General features: G+C 42.3%; 1 protein-coding gene and 1 non-coding gene across 2 annotated transcripts in view; both read right to left on the bottom strand.

Moving 5' to 3' along the window:
- IARS1 (isoleucyl-tRNA synthetase 1) overlaps positions 1-20,540 on the bottom strand; it is a 213,352-nt gene extending 192,812 nt beyond the window's left edge. The window contains exons 1-6 of the mRNA XM_065408763.1: positions 20,492-20,540; positions 15,639-15,732; positions 7,867-7,993; positions 6,975-7,131; positions 5,442-5,561; positions 3,980-4,062 (exon numbers count right to left, since the gene is read on the bottom strand). Coding sequence (XP_065264835.1) covers positions 3,980-4,062; positions 5,442-5,561; positions 6,975-7,131; positions 7,867-7,985 — 479 coding nt within the window. The 5' untranslated portion in view covers positions 7,986-7,993; positions 15,639-15,732; positions 20,492-20,540. The remainder of the gene's footprint in view (positions 1-3,979; positions 4,063-5,441; positions 5,562-6,974; positions 7,132-7,866; positions 7,994-15,638; positions 15,733-20,491) is intronic.
- Positions 11,814-11,948, bottom strand: LOC135882024 (small nucleolar RNA SNORA84). The gene has a single exon (XR_010561582.1). It is a non-coding gene; the product is annotated as a small nucleolar RNA SNORA84 (small nucleolar RNA).
- Positions 20,541-23,369: the final 2,829 nt, after the last annotated feature.

Genomic DNA, 23,369 nt, shown 5'->3' with positions numbered 1-23,369 from the left:
CAGTGAACATTTCGTCACGCGTCCTTCGCTTCCTTCTTCGAATATTCACTAGCCTCTGTGAAGGTGAAACATTTGCAGCTGGTGGAGGAGAAGGGAGAGTTGTTTAAAAAAGATACATTTTTGAGAACAATGGGTACACTCTTTCACGTTAGATTTTGCTGTTCACATCACACAGCACATGTGCTTTCGTTACAAGGTCGCATTTTTCCTCTTATATTGAGGGCCTGCCGGTTTGGTGTGAGAGATCACTCACGCAGTGCCAGGCCACAGATTTCAGCTTGCAGGCAGCCATGGTAAGACACAGTCTTTTGGCTTTTTTAACCTTGTTAACAAGTGGGGATGGTTTAAAACAGTACTGCTCTCATTAACCATACCAAGCACCCGTTGGGTTGGCCATTTAAAATGGGTTTGCAATGTAAAAGGAGGGGCTGAGGTTTCAGGTTTAACATGCAGCACAAACCCAACTAACTCCCCTCCCCCACACACCCAATTCTCTGGGTTGGTCACTTCACCCCTCCCCCCCACCGCGTGGTTAACAGCGGGGAATATTTCTGTTCAGCAGAGCAGGAAGGGGCACCTCTGAATGTCCCCTTAATAAAATCGCCCCATTTCAACCAGGTGACCGTGAATGATATCACTCTCCTGAGGATAACAAAGAGCGATAAGGAATGGATGTTGTCTGCATGCCAGCAAACACCGGGACCATACGCTGCCATGCTTTGTTATGCAATGATTCCAGACTACGTGCTACTGGCCTGGCGTGGTAAAGTGTCCTACCATGGTGGACGGGATAAGGCAGCCCTCCCCAGAAACCTTTTGCAAAGGCTTTGGGAGTACATGAAGGAGAGCTTTCTGGAGATGTCCCTGGAGGATTTCAGCTCCATCCCCATACACGTTAACAGACTTTTCCAGTAGCTGTACTGGCCGCGATTGCCAGGGCAAATTAATCATTAATCATTAAACACGCTTGTTTTTAAACCATGTGTAATATTTACAAAGGTACACTCACCAGAGGTCCCCTGTGTGCCCACGGGGTCTTGGGTGAGTTCGGGGGTTACTGGTTCCAGGGTGACAAACATATCCTGGCTGTTGGGGAAACTGGTTTCTCCGCTTCCTTGCTGCTGTGAGCTATCTATGATGTTCTCTCCATCCTCATCTTCCTCGTCCGCCGAACCCGCTTCCCTGTCTCCAGCGAGGGACTGATAGCACACGCTTGGGCTACTGGTGGCTGCACCCCCTAGAATGGCATGCAGCTCCTCGTAGTAGCGGCATGTTTGTGGCTCTGCCCCGGACCTTCCGTTTGCGTCTCTGGCTTTGTGGTAGGCTTGCCTTAGCTCCTTAATTTTCACGCGGCACTGCTGTGCGTCCCTGTTATGGCCTCTGTCCTTCATGGCCTTGGAGATCTTTTCTAATGTTTTGCCATTTCTTTTACTGTTTCGGAGTTCGGCCAGCACTGCTTCATCTCCCCAGATGGCGATCAGATCCCGTACCTCCCGTTCGGTCCAGGCTGGAGCTCTTTTGCGATCCTGGGACTGGGACTCCATCACGGTTACCTGTGCTGATGAGCTCTGCATGGTCACCTGTGCTCTCCACGCTGAGCAAACAGGAAATGAAATTCAAACGTTCGCGGGGCTTTTCCTGTCTACCTGGCCAGTGCATCTGAGATGAGAGTGCTGTCCAGAGCGGTCACAATGAAGCACTGTGGGATAGCTCCCGGAGGCCACTAATGTCGAATTCCGTCCTCACTAACCAATTCCGACCCCCCTAAGGCCGATTTTATCGCTAATCCCCTCGTCGAGGTGGTGTAAAGAAACCGGTTTAAAGGGCCCTTTAAGTCGAAAGAAAGGGCTTCGTCGTGTAAACGTGTCCAGGCTTAAGTCGACTTAACGCAGCTAAAGTCGACCTAAACTCGTAGTGTAGACCAGGCCTGAGTGTATTTAACTGAAGGACTAGGGACAGTGAGACAGTGCATTTGTTACCAATATTAACTTACTGGCATCTCGTCCTGTAGGACATAGGAGCCATATTTTCCTCCCACAGTCAGGTCAGAACACCTCAAGAGGATTAGCTGTGGTTCATTCTTAAAGTCAAAGCAGAAATTAGTAATCTGCAATTTATTTTACCCATTTAATTTGACTCTAAATAGGTTTTACTTTTTCCATGCAAGAGAAAACATTGAGACAACAAAAAAATTCTATAAAAACCCATGAGAAATTTAAGACATCATCATTCATAATGAGCCTCAGAGCTAAGTTTAAATTTAGCTATCTAAATCCACTTGTGAGTTTAACACCTGAAGGCCAATATGATTTTGTCCACTGTGTTAGCTGAATTCGGGAATCCACAGCCATGCAGGATTTCTCTCCTTAGAGAGACAAAGTAGGTGAAGTAATAGCTTTTTTCTCTCCTTCAGAAATCTAGTAACTACCCTTGGCATTCCAGAGGGCTGATGAGCCATCCTAGTGATTTTCTAGGGAAGTCACAAGAAGCTGCCAAACCCCAGAGCCACAAAAACAAAATGAAAGAGCACTAGATTCCCAGCATCTGAATTCAACCTAGCAAAAGTGTTTTAGCTACAGCTATCCAGAGTTTGAATTGTTCGTCCTCTTGAAAACATCAAGAAGGGATTTTTTTTCTGGGCTAGATACCCTTACTTGTTAAAGAGACATAGGGTGACCAGACGTCCCGATTTTATCGGGACTGTCCCGATATTTGCTTGTTTGTCCCACGTCCCGAGCAATGTTTGGTCGGGACACTGGACAAACAAGCAATTTTTGCCCTCTGCTCCGGCTCGCGCCCCGACTCCGCCCCCTCCTTCCCCCATTGGATAGCTCCCCAAATCCCTGCCCTGGCCCCGCCCACTCACTGCCCCATTGGATCCCTCCCCAAATCCCCGCCTCTTCCCCAAGCATGCCGCATTCCTCCTCCCTACCAGGCAAGCGCTGGAGGGAGGAGGCCCGGGGACGGCAGGGTGAGTCCGGCCTGGCCTGAGCGCAGGCAGGAGGGCGGGGCGGTACCTACAGCGGGTCAGCCCCGGATCCGGCCTGGAGAACCGGCTCCCTACGCGCCCATGGGTGGGGGTGGGGTTGCGGTTCCTTGCGGCTTCACCTCCGCCATGTGCGCCCCGGCCCTGGGGCGGAAGCGGCCGGGTCCCGAGCGGGCATAAGCCAGCTCGGTGCACGCTGGCTCTCTGGCCCCGTGCAGCGTGCGCTGTAAAATCGCGCAGAGCCTCCACTGCTGCTGCGCTCCATTCCCCAGTTCATGGCTGGAGCTTGAACCCACGCGGAAGGACAGGTCAGGTGTGAGCGGGGCTGCGAAAGCCTTGCCTCGGACCCTGACTGTGAAAGCCCCTGCTCCCCCAACTCCGGGGCCACCACTCTGAGGGGATTGCATGGGGGGAGGTGGAGACGAGGCATGCGGGGAGGGGGGGGGGGCGCTCCGGCTTTTTTTTTTTTCCCCCTCCGCTGCCTTTTTTTTCCTCCCCCCCCCCCCGTGTCCCGATATTTCAGTTGTGTCATCTGGTCACCCTAAGGAGACAACAGAAAATCTTCAAGGTCGTTCTGCAGACCTACTAAGTTTGAATGGAGTAGATCAGGGATGAGACTTCAGGGCCAGACTAGCAATGACCACTTCTTCTATTAATGTCCACTTTATATTTTTCTTTCAAAAACTCGATTCAAGTGAACAAAGAGCAGGCAGATCATTAAGTCTCTTGCCTGACACATTTTCACATTGTATATGGAAATAAGCTCCAAGAGAAATAATAGGTGAGATGCTTAAACTGGCCCATTTTCCATACTTCTGATTCAGTAGTGTAAAAGAAAATCTCTTGAGAAATGTAGGAAACATGCTCCTTTATGAAAAAAAATAAATAAATAAATAAAAAAATAAATCACATCTCACTATACAATTTTAATAACCAGAGCATTTCAAAAGAGATAATTTCGAACGGCATCAACAGAATGCTAAGACTACTTACCAGACAGTCTCCATGAACTCAGGATATAGAGTTTTATAGTCATTGTCAAAGTCAATCCAGCGTCCCAGTCTGGTAATGCTCATCTGTTAAAATATGAACATACAGCTTTAAAGGCAGCTTAAAACAAAGATCATGATACATTTCCCAGATTTATCTCTTTGTAATAGCTTGTTTAAAAAGCAACATGTTCTACCCCTATCAGTGAACCAAGCCCACAAAACTGTCAAGCCTGACAATGGTTCAGGGTAGAGCACTTTATCTAGCATGGAGTATGCCAAGGAAAGGTCATGAATACAGGCCTTTCCTTAAATTCAAAGCCATGCAATACAGAAGCATCTACTCACTGCAACTAAACTTGGAAATTGAGAGTGTATTGTATCTGGTGGGTCAGACCTTTGCTCAGCATACTGCCAAACGATTCACCAGAAACTTGGCTTTGCCTGCACTAGTTTTGTTTTTGATCATAACCATGTATCTGCTATGGCGATAGTCAAAATGGGGAGAAGAACAGAGCTTCACAGTTCTCTCCAGAGTTATAGTCTGAGAGCTCTGAACATTTATCTAAATGAGAGCTGGAAAAGCCATTGTGTAGACACTGTACAAAATTATTTCAGGACCAGCTGCCTCCTCTGGCCTCCCTATACTTGGAAGCCACATTGCTAAAGCCACAAGGACTCGACAAGTCTTTGCTTCATATCTACTCACACAGAGCACATAAGTCAATTAATGAGTAAGTTACATTAACATTATGCTTCACTTTGATAAGTGATATCCTTTTGTTGGGTGGGTAGCTATGCAATCTGCCAACTTTGCAACATGACCAAAAACAGGATAGACCTTTCCTGATATTGATATATGTTGGTACAGTAAGAGTCAAACTACATTTATTCCTGCAATCAAGTAGATGCACATCTATAAAGATTCACCATCACAATCAAGCTACATGCACAAAAAATGCTGACAAGTTTTGTGGGTACAAACTGACCAAAATTTGTGATGTACGCACAATGTTCTTGGTCAATGTTTTATCGAAGTTAAAATCTTAGTCCTTTTCAGATTTAACTTTTATTCACATTGAAACAGTGGATCTCAATTTGAGAGTTTGCTCTCTCTAAATTCCCTTTGATGTCACCACACAGTAACATCCAGACATTGCGATTTAATAGTGCGTCATCAAGACAATGCCATGCAATTTCACAACCCCTTGCCTCAATTCCTTATGACTCGTTCTGAAATGCAGATACCAGGACCCACCTCCTGGGCAGTAGGGACTCTGGCAGCTTAAGTACTTTATCTCAGAAGGCAGAGTTGGGAGTGCTGCTGTCATAGGTGAACACTGTTAGCTCTGCTCTATTTTTCCTCAGGCGCAGCAAAAGTAGTTCCACCATGTCCTACTGAATTGCATAAGAATTGCATGCAATTTTAGACACACAGGCAGAGTTAATACTGACATTCTACTTACCCTCCATTCTGTAGAGTATCTCATCACAATCCCCCTGCACTGATTGTTATATTCCGCAATACCCATTTTGGCCACATCCTCTGGCCCTTTGATTCCTAGTGTTTTGTCAATTTCATACTCCTAGAGAGAAGGAGGAGGGGAGGGGGAAAAAAAGAGTCAATACATATTGCAGTGCGAAATCTTCAGGATTTTCCAGTTCATTAATTTTTGTCCCAGCCCTATGGCTATACAAATGCATCCAAAGCCCCAGACTCAAATCTGCATGTGCAAGTTTCTCATGCAAAAAAGCATGTATATTTGAGCTCCTATTTCGCATGTACAAGGTTTTCTCCTCCCACAACCATTACCTGTACTCACATACACAATAACACCAGTAATGGATGAATCTGTCCTTCAGGAATAAGGACTGTCATAAACAAAGTCAGTCAATAAACGGTCATCCTTTGCATGGTAACTACTAACAATAGGCTTGCATAGCTACCTGTACTTTGCACAGCAAATTTACAGTTTATTGAATCATTTGCTTTGGAACATTCCAAATTTCTAAATGACATGCTAGTCCACTAAAGTTATTACTAGGGATTACTCATTCAGTTTCCCAGGATCTAATTTGGGATGCAGGGGGCCAAACAAAAAATACATACCATGCAAAGGTACTCCACGTACAAAGGAGATGATAGAACCAAAAGGGATTCCTATAGTACCTTTTCATGGACAATTCAAAACCACTACACAAGGAGGGGAATTTAGATATTTCAGTGTAATGTAAAAGTCACGAACAAAGCAGAACATTCAGCTCCATTATAAGTGACTGATGGGCTCCCAAGCTAACCAAATCCTCATGGGTAACAACAGAAAAAAGGACTCAAACAGAGGTCTCCATCAAGGTTTTAGAGCAGAGGTCTCCAAAGTGGGGCGTGCACCCCGCTGCGGTGGCATGGAGGACCGTGGGGGGGGAGCACGGTAGGGCCTGGGCCATCCCCTACAGGGGCAGGGAGGGAGCGCCATCCAGCCCCTCGCCACCCCCAGCTCTGCTCCAAGTCCCAACCCCAGCCACATTCCTGGCTCCCAGGCCTGCGCGCTCCTGGCCCCAGCCTCGGCCACGGCTCTGTTCTAAGGCTGGGGGAAAGGCCAGGAGCAGAGCTGCTAAGGCTGCGGGAAAGGCCAGGAGCGGAGCTGCACCTGGCCATGGGCCTGGCTGACGGCCCCCACCGCAGCCCAGCTGTGGCTCTGCTCCCAGCCCCAGACCCTACCCCAGCTGCAGCCCCCTTATCCCGGTCCACGTCTCCACGCCCCCCAGCCATGGCCCCGCTCCCAGGCCCAGCTCCAGAGAGGCCGGGGGGGGGGGGGGGGGGGAAGGGGGAAAGGGCGACAAAACCCTCAAAAGTTTGGGGACCGCTGTTTTAGAGGAATTCTGGGGGGTTAATAGAGGAGGGCAGGGAAGAGGACGTAACGAATTATCCAGATGTACAGATAACCATATTCAAAGATCAAGATAGCAAAAATATCTGCAGGATCACTTATTGCACGTACCACAGGTAAACCATGACAATCCCATCCAAATCTTCTGTCAACATAAAAGCCACTCTGGTGAGCAAATCTGGTTACTACATCTTTAATGGTTCCTGCAAGAATGTGGCCATAGTGTGGAAGCCCAGTTGCAAATGGAGGGCCATCATAGAAAGTAAACCTGTGAAACAATAGGCAATATAAATTATTAGTTCAAAATCAGCCCTCACAAAACAGGAAGACCATTCCTCTGTGCTTGTGCTGCTCCTGCTTATATGGCTCCACAAGTTGTATAGTAGAACCTCATAGTTATGAGCACCTTAGGAATGGAGTTTGTTTACAACTCTGAAATGTTCGTAACTCTGAACAAAACATTATGGTTGTTCTTTCAAAAGTTTACAACTGAACATTGATTTAATACAGCTTTGAAACTTTACTATACAGATGAAAAATGCTGCTCTCTCTCTTAAATGCAAACTACTAAAAAAGAATTAACAGTAATGTACTGTAATTTTTTTGTCTCTGCTGCTGCCTGATTGTGTACTTCTGGTTCCAAATGAGTAGGTGGTTGACTGGTCAGTTCGTATCTGTGGTGTTTGTAACTCTGAGGGTTCTACAATACCAGCACCAGAGCTAAAACTGATGTGAACTCTGCCCGTGTTGTTGTTGTTTTTGTTTGATTTTTCTCCCTCTCCTCCTCTCTCCATTTTATTATATATAAAAAATATAACACACACACCTTCAGGAAGAAAAAAAAGAAAAGGTAATAACATGGAAAGTGGTGCTGGCTTAGATAGAGTTCTAAAAGAAGGCAGCAGCTGTAGTATGAGTGAACAAGCAGAAGGGAGAAGAGCTACAGGTAAATAAGCTCTTTATTTTCATGCATACTAGTTGTATCTTTTATGCCGCTTTTTACCTTGGTCTGTTTTTTGACTGTTTCAGGCATTCCTGAAAACAATCAAGCGTGTTCCAGAGATTCAGTATCTTCTCTTCCTCCTGAGGAAAATTTATGTTTTCTGCAACTTGCTGAACCATTCTTTCCCCTATAAGGATCAAACAATATCACGTAGAAAATGAGTTTTGATTTTCAAGACAGAATAAGCAAGGATAAATAGCTTCTCAATACAGTACACTATGCCATTAGAAAAGAATCTCATAGTATATACGACCATATCACAGTATGATTCTTGATCACAGCTTAGGAGCTTGTTTCAAAATACAGGCGAATCCCATCTTACGCTGGGGTTACGTTCCGCTGCCAGCGTGTAAAGCAAAAATCGTGTATAGTCAAAATTCCATTGAGTGTAATGGCGGGCGGAATCGCCCGCACTACAGGTACAGTATTTAAATTGGTTTTTTTCCTCCTTTTTTTTTTTTTTGCCGACCGCGCAAAGCTGAATTCGCACATGTTACATGTGCGTAAGAGGAGACTTGCCTGTAGTCACTAAGGTAGCAGTCTGTTCTAAATACACTATGAAGTATTTTCATGTTTCATGGTGATACAATAGTATGAGGAAGTGGTTCTCCATTTACTCTTGGTTATGTTCATTGTTGGTTTTCCACTGGGTTTCCTTGGCTACTTAAAACTAAATGCCTTTTCAAATTTTCTTCCAGATTTGAAGGAACACTTCCATGCAAAACTTACAAAATTGTGCTTTCCCCCTTTAGTCAGGTTGTGATTCTCCCCAACATCAAAAAGCAGATCAAATTCAACACTTTAAATTTAGAGATCTGAGCTGGCTCCCAAATCAGCATTTAAACTAACATGGCAATGTAAAAGAGAGTACAATAGATGTGTGGTGAAGGATGAGGATGGAAGGGTCTGGACAAGGAGACAGGGAATTAGATCAGTGGTAAGAAAGAAAAGTGGAGAGCAACAATTTCTATCTGCCTTTGCAACCAGAACTGTTCAGTAACATCTTCCTGCCCTTGTTCATTACTTTTCTCCTTTTGCTCCCCATTATTTGGAGGTAAGACCTCCACTATGCACCTTGGGAGTTGGTGAATGGCTCTGACAAATTCTAATCAACCTGTTCGCCTAATTTTCAGAGGCGGAGTTCTCTGCTCACAGAAAAATCAAGCCAAAGTTTTCAGCCAACAGCCCATTCTTGCTTATTCCTGGCAATTCCCTGAAGAACTAAAAAACACCCAAGTGTAAAAGTCAGAGCCCAAAGCTGTACTCTAATTCTGACTGAGTCAATGACTCACTATAAGGACAATTATTTCTCACTCACAAACAAGATTTCTCCAGCATATGGAGATGCAATAGTGCTAGAATATTTGACCATTAGAAATACATGAGTATGTGACTGAGACATTCAGGTCTGAACACAAAAGATTTCACAAAACATCTACATAAATTTGTAGTGAGTGCAGGGGTGGAACCCGTGCTTATGGAACATACTGGTACCAATGACACAGGGATATTCAGGAGAAATCCTGTCTGCTTAAGTGGCTGTGGAGATAGATGAAAGCTTCTTCCCTTCTTCACCTGTCTCTATTCTTTTAGTCCTCCCCCCACCTCACCCCCAAATAATTCCAATATCTGCTGCTACTGCTCTGGGTTTCCCAAACCACAGCAAAAATGAAACAGTCAGAGTATTTGTTTTCATTGTTGCCCCAGGTTTGTGAATCACAGAACTGAAAAGACAGAGCCTTGTTAATTGTATTTAGTCTTGTCAAGTACCAGCAATGAGAAACATGAGAAGCACTACTCAGGAAGACAGCATCAATTCATGATCAAAAGGGTTATTTTTACAGCTATAAAATCCAGAAGCTTCATTTTTTTAAAACGTGAAAGTTTAAATGCTGCAGAAAATGACAGCTTAGCCTGTCCACCCATCATTCTCAAAACACATCCAAGAACCACTCACCTAAGTGAGGTGGAAGGTGAATTTTTCAATCCCTGATTTGAACTATATTCGTAACACTAAGGGTGGCTCATTTTCCTCTATAATAATCATATTTCCTCAGAAATACATGGTCCTTTTAGGAGGAGATATGCCACATATCTTTCACATGTTTGGGGCCAGACTGTGTCTGACCCCTGTGCAAATGTTGGAGGGAGGTAAAGCACCCAATGACACATAAAGGGAGTCCTTGTGCTCAGAGTGCAAAGATTCCACGGAGCTGGAGATGATGAAAGTGTTTTTCTGTGCAAAGGACATATGAAGGAGGCAGGTCCACGCCCCAACAAGGCCAGCCAGTAGAGCCAGTTGACAACTGACAAAGATCCACAGAACCTTGGTGTAGTAGCTGTGCATTCCGGGAAGTACCTCCTTAGAGAAAAGTGTCTCTTGGGACAGCACGACTCTGCGCCATCTCCAGTACATGGCTTAATGCCACAATTTAACCCTGGTTATTGCTGTAGCACAAAGTCATCTTCTGGTACATAGCTCACCAGGGAAACCACTAGATGAAGATTATAAGGAGCCTTGAACAAGGCAATGTTTTTCTGTATTCTAACAAGGCTAGCAATAACCCTATATCAGCATTTCTCAAATGCAGCAACCATGGCCGCATGCGGCCACCAGGGGCTTTTCTTGTGGCCACAGTATCTTGAGTGGTGATTTGGGGAAAGGAGGAGCAAAGCAGCAGCCCCTCCTCTGGGGCTGCTAGGAGGGGTTGAGCCTTGCCCCCCCCTTTGGAGCCACAAACACCGGAGGAGCAGACAGCTGGTGTGAGTTGCCCACCTTCCCAGGGCGGTGGGGCTCAGGCGTCTGACTTCAGCCCTAGTGTGGCGGGCAGCAGGCTCCGGCTGCGTGCGCCTGCCACGGGCTATGACCGCGGGGCTTTGGCTACTCAGCGCTGGGCTCCATCCCTCGGCCACAGGACTCAATCCCTGGGCTCACCAGCCCTCTCATTGCCACTGCTGCCTCCCTACCTAGCTCCCCATCCAAGTCTTAATTTGTTCCCCAGCTTGCCAGGGCTAAGTAAGTCTACTGCAAAAAGTGATATTTGTATATTTGTTAATATCACTTTTTACTGCTTCCCAGCTAGCTAACAAGTCTGCTGCTCTGAAAAATGATATTAACAAACATACAAATATCACTTTTCACAGAAGCAGACTTACTAGCTAGCAAGTCTAAAAAATGCAGCCAAAAAAAGCAAGAGAAACAATAATAAAAAAATACAAGAACATGCAGAGCACCTTATTTGTGTTTCTATTCTGTTTAGGTCCACTAAAGAATAGAGACAACTGTACGTTATTTTTATTACTGAGTCTGCAAAAAAAAAAAAAAAAAAAAAACCACTACATAAATAAATTACTATGATGTAAACATATACATGTGCATATTTATTTGTTTTTTTCTAAAGTAAATTAAGTATTTTATGAAAAATTGTCTGAGCAGTTACCAGCAAGAGTTCGTGGCCACACTTTGAAGCCACCAAAAAAATTGTTGTGAGAACCCCTGGCCTAGACGTTAAGACTTAATTAATATAAATAACAATACTTCACACTTCTGCAGCAGTTTCCACCCTAGGATGTTGGAGTGCTTTACAAACATTAATTAGCTCCATGTCACTATTGGAGGAAGGGATCATCTATGTTTTCCTCACAGCCCCAAGGTCACACAGCCATTTAGTGGCTGAAATGAAAATAAAACCAATATTTCCCAAATGCAAAGCCTTCTGCTTTAACCGCTACACACGCTCTCTCAAACACAATGGTTCCTCTCATTGGCAGCAAATACAAACACACTAGGCATCTGCACTCATTGTTAACACCAGAAAACCCAGTCTTTCAAAACTATAAGTTTACTCAGTATCTACCATGGTGATCTTCTCTGAATGAAGTCATCAATTCCTCATGACTCACTATAGTAAATATTTTAAACGTTTTTTGTTCACAAGATACTAATAAAATGTAACTGTAATCGGGCTATGGAGGCTGCTAAGATATCACAAACTCCATGCATAAACCACAGTATTACTTTTGGCCCATTTTTACTAACTGGAACACTGTACCAACACAACAGTTTCCAGTAACCACAGGGCACACATTCACCTGCATAGCAGAGACTTTCTATTTTTAACAGCGCAAAGATATTTTACCTGAATTGATGGAAGTCTAATGTTTCAGAGCTGTGTAGAAAAACCATTTAATGGGCAAGATCAGTGATATAGTAACTCCTCATTACAGGTCAGTTTTCTCAATTTGCAGGACAAAAAATTAATTGCGATTAATCGCACTGTTAAACAATAGAATACCAATTGAAATGTACTAAATATTTTTGGATGTTTTTCTACATGTTCAAAAATATTGATTTCTATTACAACACAGAATACAAAGTGTACAGTGCTCACTTTATATTATTTTTTATTACAAATATTTGCACTGTAAAAACAACAAAATAAATAGTATTTTTCAATTCACCTCATACAAGTACTGTAGTGCAATCTCTATCATGAAAGTGTAACTTACAAATTAGATATTTTTTGTTAAATAACTGCACTCAAAAACAACAATGTAAACTTTAGCACCTACAAGTCCATTCAATCCTACTTCTTGTTCAGCCAATCGCTAAGACAAATAAGTCTGTTTACATTTACAGGAGATACTGCTGACTGCTTCTTATTTACAATGTCACCTGAAAGTGAGAACAGGCGTTCGCATGGCACTTTTGTAGCCAGTGTTGCAAGGTATTTACATGACAGATATGCTAAACATTCATATGTCCCTTCATGCTTCGGCCACCATTCCAGATGACATGCTTCCATGCTGATGATGCTTGTTAAAAAAAATATGCGTTAAATTAATTAATTAAATTTGTGACTGAACTCCTTGGGGGAGAATTGTATGTCTCCTGTTCTGTTTTACCTGCATTCTGCCATATATTTCATATTATAGCAGTCTCGGATGATGACCCAGCACATGTTCGTTTTAAGAACACTTTCACAGCAGATTTGACAAAACGCAAAGACGGTACCAATGTGAGATTTCTAAGGATAGATACAGCACTCGACCCAAGGTTTAAGAATCTGAAGTGCCATCCAAAATCAGAGAGGGACGAGGTGAGGAGCATGCTTTCAAAAGTCTTAAGAGCAACACTCTGATGTGGAAACTACAGAACCCAAACCAACAAAAAAGAAAATCAACCTTCTGCTGGTGGCATCCGACTCAGATGATGAAAACGAACATGCGTCGGTCCACTCTGCTTTGGATCGTTATCAAGCAGAACCCGTCATCAGCATGGACGCCTGTCTTCTGGAATGGTGGTTGAAGCATGAAGGGACATATGAACCTTTAGCGCATCTAGCACATAAATATCTTGCGATGCTGGCTACAACAGTGCCATGCAAACGCCCGTTCTCACTTTCAGGTGATATTGTAAACAAGACGTGGGCAGTATTATCTCCTGCAAACTGTCACCAAACTTGTTTGTCTGAGCAATTGGCTGAAGTAGGACCAAGTGGACATGTAGGTTCTAAAGTTTTACATTGTTTTATTTTTGAATGCAGTTATTTTTTGTACATAATTCTACATTTGTAAGTTCAACTTTCATTATAAAGAGATTGCACTACAGTACTTGTATTAGGTGAATTGAAATATACTATTTCTTTTGTTTTTTACAGTGCAAATATTAGTAATCAAAAATAAGTATAAAGTGAGCACTGTACACTTGGTATTCTGTGTTGTAATAGAAATCAATATTTTTGAAAAATGTAGAAAAACATCCAAAAAATTTTAAATATATGGTATTCTATTATTGTTAACAGTGTGATTATCGCAATTAATTTTTTTAATCGTGCGATTAATCATGATTAATTTTAATTGTTTGACAGCCCTAATTATGATATGTTTTGTGTAAAGTATGCCTTGTGAGGTATTATTCGAGAAGTCATGATCTGTTTAACATTACTATCCTCTGAAGTTATGAAGTTTTGCTACATGCTTGTTACTGAAATATGTTGAAAGTCCAGGAGATGCCCACAGCTAGCCTTTTAGTGGCAACAAAGGAGCAACTAACAACCCCAACACAGATTTACATAAGGACTACCCTACTATGTGTTGATGGCCCACTAAGGACAATCTACTCTCCCAGTGGGCCCCTCCCAAAGACCCCTGAGAGAACACAATGGGGGCTGTCTAGCCCCCCGTGACCAGCAAGGATCTTTCCAGCACCTGGAAGAGAGTTTAAAATGAAGGGGCAATACCATCACCACTTGACTGCTCTCCTCTCCCACCTAGTCTGAAGGCAACAAGAACTTTGGGAAGAAAAAGACTTTGAACTGGGGAGATTGGTCCCAGGCTGAAAAGGGAATTCAGCCTGTGTACTAAGAACTGTAAGCAGCCTGCAACATCCAGGAGGGTGAGAAAAACTGCTTGATTCAAATCTTGCTTAGTCTGATAAAGTTTAGGACTTAGACTGTAATTTTATCTTGTATTTCTTATATAACCAACCGCGACCTCTCTGCCTACCACTTATAATCTATCTTTCTGTAGTTAATAAACTTATTTTGATGTTTAACCATAAACAGTAAGTTTGTCCTAAATGCTTGGGGTATCTGCTCAGATTACAAAGGCTGGTGCATGTCCACTAGCTTTTGATGAAGTGGCGAACTAATTAATGAGTTTGCATTGTTCAAGAGAAGGTCTTGAGCAGTGTGATATGGTACATTTCTGAGGTGCGAGGCTGGGTCAGGGAGCGAGAGGGGGGAGTTTGCTGGTCTCTCCCTGTGTGCAGTTCATGAGTTGCTTAGAGAACATTCATGCAATTTGGCTGGGTGTGTCTCCGCATGTTGTTGGCTGAGTGATCACAAAACCTGGAGGAGTTTGCTGCTTGTCACTAACATAGCATTTTAAGGGACAGCCCAGCCCGGAGAGTTAAGGGGGAACAGTGGTCCCACAGGTCCAGGTTGTACCCCAGGGATCTGTAACAAGGGTCTTAACCAGAATGATGATAAAAGCTGTATGGATTTTGGCTCTACATTTACTGGTCAAAACAGTTTTTGTTTTTAATATCTATCATTCTGCTGGCATGAAAGCATGAAACCAAGCAAGCTGAATTTTTCAGAGTTTAACTGACTTCCTAAACGAGAAGTTCTTTTCAAAAGGTTATTTCTGTCTCCAAAAATGTTTTAAAAGCAATGTACACTGGATCTTTCAGAATTGATACCAAGAGGAAACCTTGCACCGTAAGTGAAGAACTTAACCTGCCACCCACTACTGATGCTGCTAAAATCATATAAGTAAAAAGAGATATAGTTAAAATGCCATCAATCTCCCATACAAGTCAGGCATCAATTTCGATAAAATAGCTCAGGACAGAAAACCCCAAGCAACCAAAAAGATATACACAAAGCAACAAAAACTACATGATTACTTTCTGAGTCTACTGATGTAACTTTGCAGGCAGAAATTATTGTTTTTTGCTAGTGATGAGAGCGTATTTTATCTCGCTATACCTACTTTTGGTGAGACAACATTTCCAAACAGAATGAAACACTAAGCTATGCGTTAATTATTTAAGAAAGAAATAAGATTTTGCCATATTTTTTATATATATATAAATATATATATATATATATATATATATATATATATATATATGCATACATTTGTACGAGTACTATGATTTGGCTGTCTCTCTTATGTCTTCTTTACTTCACTATTTAGTGCTATTACTGAATAGTAACAAATTAAATGTAAACAACATACTACTAGGAAATAAATTTTTAACATACTTTTTTAAAAGGAGACAACATTCAATGGGAATGGCGTTCTTCAATCTGTACTGATGGTGCTACAGTTAACGTAGACAAATAGCAGCCTTCGTACCTAGAACAGGGAAATACAATTACATAGAATCATAGAATATCAGGGTTGGAAGGGACCTCAGGAGGTCATCTAGTCCAACCCCCTGCTCAAAGCAGGACCAATTCCCATAAGCATTAAAATCAGGAGCCTACTAAAATTCTATTTAAAATAAATCAATAATTTAATTATACCATAAATTAATACAATTCAAATAATTTAGCATGGTGGATTTAACATATTTCAGTCACTGTGTGGGTTGTGAACTAAAAAAAGATTACAGATCACTTTTTGCCATGGCTGCAACCCAAAGAATTTAAAATGAGGAAAAAGTAAAATATTGCAATCAGAATACTTTATATACATTTTTATCACTATCAGTTAGTTTCTAAAGTCCTATAGAACCCTAACTATAGGTCTGATCCAAAGATTCCCACTGACTTCAGCTATCTTGGAGTCAAGTTCCACATCACCTTCCTATGTCATGATGTGATCATTCATGCTCTATTCATCTTCTCCCACTCTCTATTCCATGCCTGATTCCGCATGTATGAAATTCCCTCCCCAGGCTAGTTCAAATCTCCACCTTCCTCTTATACAAACACCTCCTGAAGATTGACATATGAGTAAATTACTTTAAAAAAAAAAATACAATTCTCTTTTAGGCTGAAAACTCTTTGAATCACAGTGCTGAGCACATTCTCTGAGTTAAGCAAATGAAATACTACCACATCTCAACACTGAAAATCCACCACTGCTAGAACTGAGGGTAAGAGCCAGGTGGACAACCTGTGAACAGCACAGTTTAACATGTGCATGTGGAGAGGGAATTTGTCCAACAGCAAAGGATATCATAGGATCTTTGATTGCCACACAGCCAACTTGCTTTTAAATGTCTTACACTAAAGGGTCACGTGGAGAACAAAACAATAACACAATGTATCTGTTTCATCAAGATGAAGGCCTCAGCCAGCCATACCAGGCTCTCAACATGCAGTTCCAGCATGTATTTAAAATCTTATGCTTAGACCATAAAACCCATCTCTTCTGGCTGAGTTATTCTGTTCCATTCTAAGTAGCATTGTACACAACTCATCACATAGCTACTAATTCAAGATTAACCTTGTAGAAAGTTTTCCATAAATGATTTTTCTTCCCGCACTAGAACTTTCCAGATAGCCACCCAGAAACTCTGTGCGATACTCCAACATATTTAGGTTGCACCTACACTACGAAAAATTGGAAAACAATCCTTCCTCAAAACAGCTTGGCTGGTGGTAGCAATGGTGGAGACTGTAGTATAGGATGTGGACCTTTTCACCCTATTTAGAGCAGAGGTAGATCATGTGGTGGTAGATATGCCTAAACCTTGTCTAAAGCTTATAACAATGCAACTCCTGGTAAAACTGCAGGAGTGATAAATTAGGGATCCCAATTTTCCTACAGCAAGCTATACCTAAAATAGCACTCTCTGTGTTTTATCTCTACCAATTAGAGATTTAAACTTATTATGATTAAAGTGAGTTTTTGAATCCCAATCTGGGAAAATGACTGAAATGCAAGCATAGATTTATGGCAGAACCCAGAAAGGGAAGAACAAAAAGGACTTGATTTCATCCCAGTAAGACATCACACAAGATGTAACTTGTCTAAAATAACTATAGCCACATTCCTTCCAGAAATAATGTTGAAATGCCTCAGAACACATAGTATTTCTTTAATTGGTCCTATGATAAAGGCCAAACTGTTAAAGAAATGTATAAAGTTTACACCTACCTACCTAAAAATCCCTGCATAGAGTTACTTCAATTTATCTCTTCATCCTACAACTACCGTTGCAAATTTTTCATTCTTTATATTAGCTTGATCAAACAAACAAAACCAAGAGAGATCCTTCATTGAAGGGACTGAAAGCTCTGCAGTGACTGCAAGTCACTCCATCTAACAGATAAAAAACAATGGCCAAGATTTGGTTAATGCTATAGTTCTTATGATATTGCTATTCCTGATACATGGTAAAAGAGCCTCCATCACCTGACAATAGCCTCATGTCATCTCACCAACAAAAAAAAAAAGTATTAAAAATCCCAACTATACGTATAAAATGATAGGGTCTAAATTATCTGTTACCACTCAAGAAAGATCTTGGAGTCATTGTGGATAGTTCTCTGAAAACATCTACTCAATGTACAGCGGCAGTCAAAAAAGCAAACAGAATGTTGGGAATCATTAAGAAAGGGATAGATAATAAGACAGAAAATATCATATTGCCTCTACTTAAATCTTTGGTATGCCCACATCTTGAATACTGCACGCAGATGTGGTCGCCCCATCTCAAAAAAGATATATTGGAATTGAAAAAGGTTCTGAAAAGGGCCAAACAAAAATGCTTAGGGTATGGAGCATCTGCCGTATGAGGAGAAATTAATAAGACTGGGACTTTTTAAGCTTGGAAAAGAGACGACCAAGGGGGGCATATATTAAGGTAAATCTATAAAATCGTGATTGGTGTGGAGAAGTGTTATTTACTCCTTCTCATAACACAAGAACTAGGGGTCACCAAATGAAATTAATAGGCAGCAGGTTTAAAACAAACAAAAAGAAGTATTTCTTCCCACAACACACAATCAACCTGTGGAACTCCTTGTCAGAGGATCTTGTGAAGGCCAAGACTATAACAGGGCTAAAAAAAGAACTAGATAAATTCATGGAGGATGGGTCCATCAATGGCTATTAGCCAGGATGGGCAGAAATGGTACCCCTAACCTCTCTTTGCCAGAAGCTGGGAATGAGAAAGAGAGATGGATCACTTGATGATTACCTGTTCTGTTCATTCCCTCTGGGGCACCTGGCATTGTCCACTGTCGGAAGACAGGATACTGGGCTAGATGGACCTTTGGTCTGACCCAGTATGACCATTCTTAAAGATGCTTATTCCAGATCAAAGGAAACAGGTAACTACATTCTACAGATCTTTAAAAATACCAGTGAGTAAAGAATCAATATCAAATCCATGGAAGGTTAGTAAAAAATGAGGCATATTAAGATCTCATATTTCTAAAATTAAAAAGGCATTGACAATTTAAAATTCCCATATATTAAACAGATATCTTTACCATCCGTGCATTTTTGCCACTTGAACATTGCAGTTTTGGGAACCTCAAAAAGAAACTGATCATAAAAGTCATGAAACTGGCTTCATTGATTTTCACTTTCCAAGCTGAGAGAAACATATAAAGCAAGTAGCAATTATAAGGACAAAATTGGACTTTCTAAAACATTAGTTTTAATAACTTAAAAGTTATTACCAATGCATGTTTCCTTATAATGCAATATTTGGACTACTGTATTCATTATTAGCAGTTTCCCTTTACTCTCGGGGATAAAGGTTAAGAACATAAGAACGGTCATACTGGGTCAGACCAATGGTCCATCTAGCCCCGTATCCTGTCTTCTGACAGTAGCTAATGCCAGCTGCTTCAAAGGAGAACAAACAGAAGAGGGCAATCAAGTGAGCCATCCCCTGTCGTCCAGTCCTAGCACCTGTCAGTAAGAGGCTTAGGAACAACCAGAGCATGGACTTGTATCCTGGACATCTTGGCTAATAGCCATTAATGGACCTATCCTGCATGAAGGTCTGTAATTCTTTTTTGAATCCAGTTACAGTTCTGGCCTTCACCTCATCCCCTGGCAACAAGTTCCACAAGTTGACTGTGTGCAATACTTCCCCTTATTTGTTTTAAACCCACTGCCTATTAATTTTATTGGATGACCCCAGATTCTCGGGTTATGTGAAGGAGTAAATAACATTTCCTTATTCACTTTCTCCACACCATTCACGATTTTATAGACCTCTATCATATCCCTCCTTAGTCATCTCTTTTCCAAGCTGAATAGTTCTAGTCTTTTTGGTCTCTTCTCATACAGAAGCTGTTCTATACCCTGAATCATTTTTGTTGCCTTTTTTGTATCTTTTCCATTTCTAATATATCTTTTTTGAGATGGGGTGATGAGAAATGCGTGCAGTATTCAAGGTGATGGATGGGTGTACCATAGATTTATATAGTAGCATTATGATATTTTCTGTCTTATTATCTATCCTTTTCCTAATGGCTCCTAAGATTTTGTTAGCTTTTTTTTTTTTTTTTTTGATTGTTGCAGCACATTGAGCAGATGTTTTCAGAAAACTATCCAGGATAACTCCATGATTTCTCTGTTGAGTGGTAACAGAGAATTTAAACCCCATCATTTAACATATATACTTGGAATTATGTTTTCCGATGTGCATTACTTTGCATTTATCAACACTGAATTTCAGCTGCCATTTTGTTGCCCTGTCACCCAGGTTTGTGAGAGCCCTCTGTACCTCTTCACAGTCTGCTTTGGACTTAACCATCTACCCCCTCAAAAACTGGGCACAGACACACCCCTGCCCAATCTTCCTTCCGTTACTACCACAAACCAAGAACCCCTTAAGAGCCAGGCACTCACAGCCTCCCCTACAGGGTCCTGCGTGGGGCCCAGGCAACCCGTTAACTCCTCAAGGGCTAGCACGTCCCCTCCCACACGCACACCCCTCCCTCCAGTCACTGCTAAGGCCCAGCGCTCTCCTCACCTCCCAGACACAACCTCCCTCATGCTCAGTCCCCACCCCTACAGCCTGTACTACTGGGGGGGGGGGGTCACTGCACCAAATCCCTGCGAGTGAATGGGCAGCTGAGCCCCCCTGCACAGCGCCGCTCCACCCCACCTCCGGATATCTCGCCCAGCTCCCTGCACTCACCAGTCACCTCGCCCTCCACTGCCCCAGCAACCGGCCGGCTAGAAATGATGCAACCAAAAGAAAGCATGACAGGAAGCAAAGGGACACGCCTGCCTGCTGTAGCCAACCACCGCGCTCCATACACAGGCCGCAACAAGGCAGCCTCTGATTGGCCAAGCGGATCTCTTGGTAACTGTAAATCATGGGGGATGTGAAGACTGAAGAGACAGGGCGAGGAAAAGGAAGGAGTGCAGAAGTGACGTAAGTGGCCTTGGAACCACGCCTGGGTTTTGTAGGGGCGTTTCCTGGGAGGCCCCACGCGTGACAGGAGGAAATAGGCTGGTGCTCGGTGCTGCACCCGAGTCGTGTTGACAGCCCCAGCTCTGACCCACCGCGCGTGGGTTCGGCGCAGCGGCGCTGAGCTTGAGCATTTGCACGCTGGGGCTCTCTGCATCTGCAAACCGCGCGCTCCGCAGCTTCAGACACGGATTCCATTTTAAAGGACAGGTCTAATTCAGCAGAGGGCTCTGCTCTGCACGGGGGACAGGCCCCCCGCACATGTACAGTGTGTACCCGCAAAAGCTAGGCTGGCATAAGAGGCACCCGAGGTACACGATATAGTGTCAATTAATTTATTTCCATCCTTCTCTGCTTCCCTTCTTCCCTCCGCCCCCTCTCCAATCTATCTGGGTTGTTTTGCTCGTTGCTGTACTTTTCATCCGAATTTGGCTCTCTCCATCCTGTTTGTTTGTTTTTTTTAATGACTCCTACACGTACACTGAATTGGCCTGCCTAGAGCACAACGAGTGTGTGCAAGAACCAGTTTCTTATTAGACAGGCTTGCTATTTAGCAAATGGTCATACAAGCCACAGAGATACAGAATACAATAATACAAGCCTTATTTGGAAAACTGGATATTGAGTCTCTGAATGCCGATTTAGAGTGGAAGTTTCCCTAGCTTCCCTGCCTTCAGGAAAATCAGTTGTGACTTTGGGGGTTTCTTAAGATTGCCTACAAGAGTGCCTCTTAATTTTATTTTTTCTCAGTATTGATAGGTGAATGGAGATCAGCACTCCTCAAAGCCACCAAATAATTGGCAAATGGGTGAAGCATGAACAGTTTTTTCAATGATGAGTTGTGATGAAATAGTCCTAGGAATAATCTAAAAATAATGAGGTGCAATAATTGTATTCACACTGAAAGTGTATTGGTTGGTGAGATATCCTTACTGTATGGTGTGTTATTAGAATTGCCTGTTTGATTGAATTGATCTAACTTAATAGGGGGTCCATGGGAGGAACAAATAGGAAAGCAACACAACAGATCTAAGTGAGGACTTACCAGCACTCACTAGAAAGATAATGTGGCAAGCTGTTAGTTTCAATGATCCTGTCTCTGACAAATTGCAAAAGCTAGGACCTGGAGATCAAAGGAACAGTTAAAAAGCAAAAAGAATGAGGAGTACTTTTGACACCTTAGAGACTAACACATTTATTTAAGCATAAGCTTTCGTGGGCTAAAAACCACTTCATCAGACATGCATCTGATGAAGTGGTTTTTAGCCTACGAAAGCTTATGCTCAAATAAATGTTAGTCTCTAAGGTGCCACAAGTACTCCTCGTTCTTTTTGCTGATACAGACTAACACAGCTACCACTCTGAAACCAGATAAAAAGCAGTTCTCTGGGGAGCTAGGGGGTCGCTTGTCAGAAGCTATCTAGGGAGACAAGCTGAGGTAGTCTGACTATAGGTAGTCAGTCTCTCTAAAGAAGTTGGGCCTTCCTAGTTCCAGGGAATATTAAGCCTTAGGGAAAAGTAGATATAACTATAGTCTGTTATTATTTTAAAAATGTTTTCTCAGAAATGCTTTGTTCTAAAAAAATTAATATTGCTTTAAAGAGGCTGTCTGGTCACTGTATATACCTCTGTCATTGCTCTTGAAAGGAACAAACCTACATGGTCTTTGCCAAATGATGTCTGCTGAAGTAATCAGTTTGTACTAGGGAACTTCAACCCACGCTGCCCACTCTGACAGTGGGAAAGTCATGCAATTCCACCCAAGATAGAAGTGACAGCCTGAGGCCTGAGAAGTTATGCTCAGATAGACCAGGAGGGGTCAGAGATGTAGTTAAACTACTACAGGGGTAGGCAATCTATGGCATGCGTGCCAAAGGCGGCATGTGAGCTGTTTTTCAGTGGCACTCACACTGCCCGGGTCCTGGCCACCGGTCCGGAGGGCTCTGCATTTTAATTTAATTTTAAATGAAGCTTCTTAAACATTTTTAAAACCTTATTTACTTTACATACAACAATAGTTTAGTTATATATTATAGACTTATAGAAAGAGACCTTCTTAAAATGTATTAATAGCACATGAAACCTTAAATCAGAGTGAATAAATGAAGACTCGGCACACCACTTCTGAAAGGCTGCCGATCCCTGAGCTAGTAACTGTGAGGCAAGCACATTGCAATTGTTAGAATTTGTACAGAAGAACCAAGTAATGTAAGGGTAAAAGTGTTTAATATGGCCTCTTGGTGATTTTGTTGTTAAGATCCACAATCTTGTCCTTACAGCTCACAACAAAGCAATACAGACACTAACATTTGAAATACTACATTGGATTTCATTAGCTTTATAATATTGATGAGGCTAATTATTAAAATGTTTCCTGTAGTAAATTGCTGCTAGCTACCTGTGCAATTAGTTCTGTGCTGTATTGGGATTACTTCTGCATTGTTCATTGTTGGTGTCAATGACTATGTAAGAAATTACTGCTCCACTATATATAATAAATAGGGCCCTACCAAATTCACAGTCCATTTTGGTCAATTTCACGGGCATAGGGTTTTAAAAATCATAAATGTCATGATTTCAGCTATTTAAATCTGAAATTTCA

This window comes from Emys orbicularis, chromosome 7, assembly GCF_028017835.1.
Source record: "Emys orbicularis isolate rEmyOrb1 chromosome 7, rEmyOrb1.hap1, whole genome shotgun sequence".
Classification (NCBI taxonomy): domain Eukaryota; kingdom Metazoa; phylum Chordata; order Testudines; family Emydidae; genus Emys; species Emys orbicularis.
The sequence above is the reverse complement of the archived record's forward strand: the minus strand, read 5'-3'. Positions and strand labels throughout refer to the sequence as shown.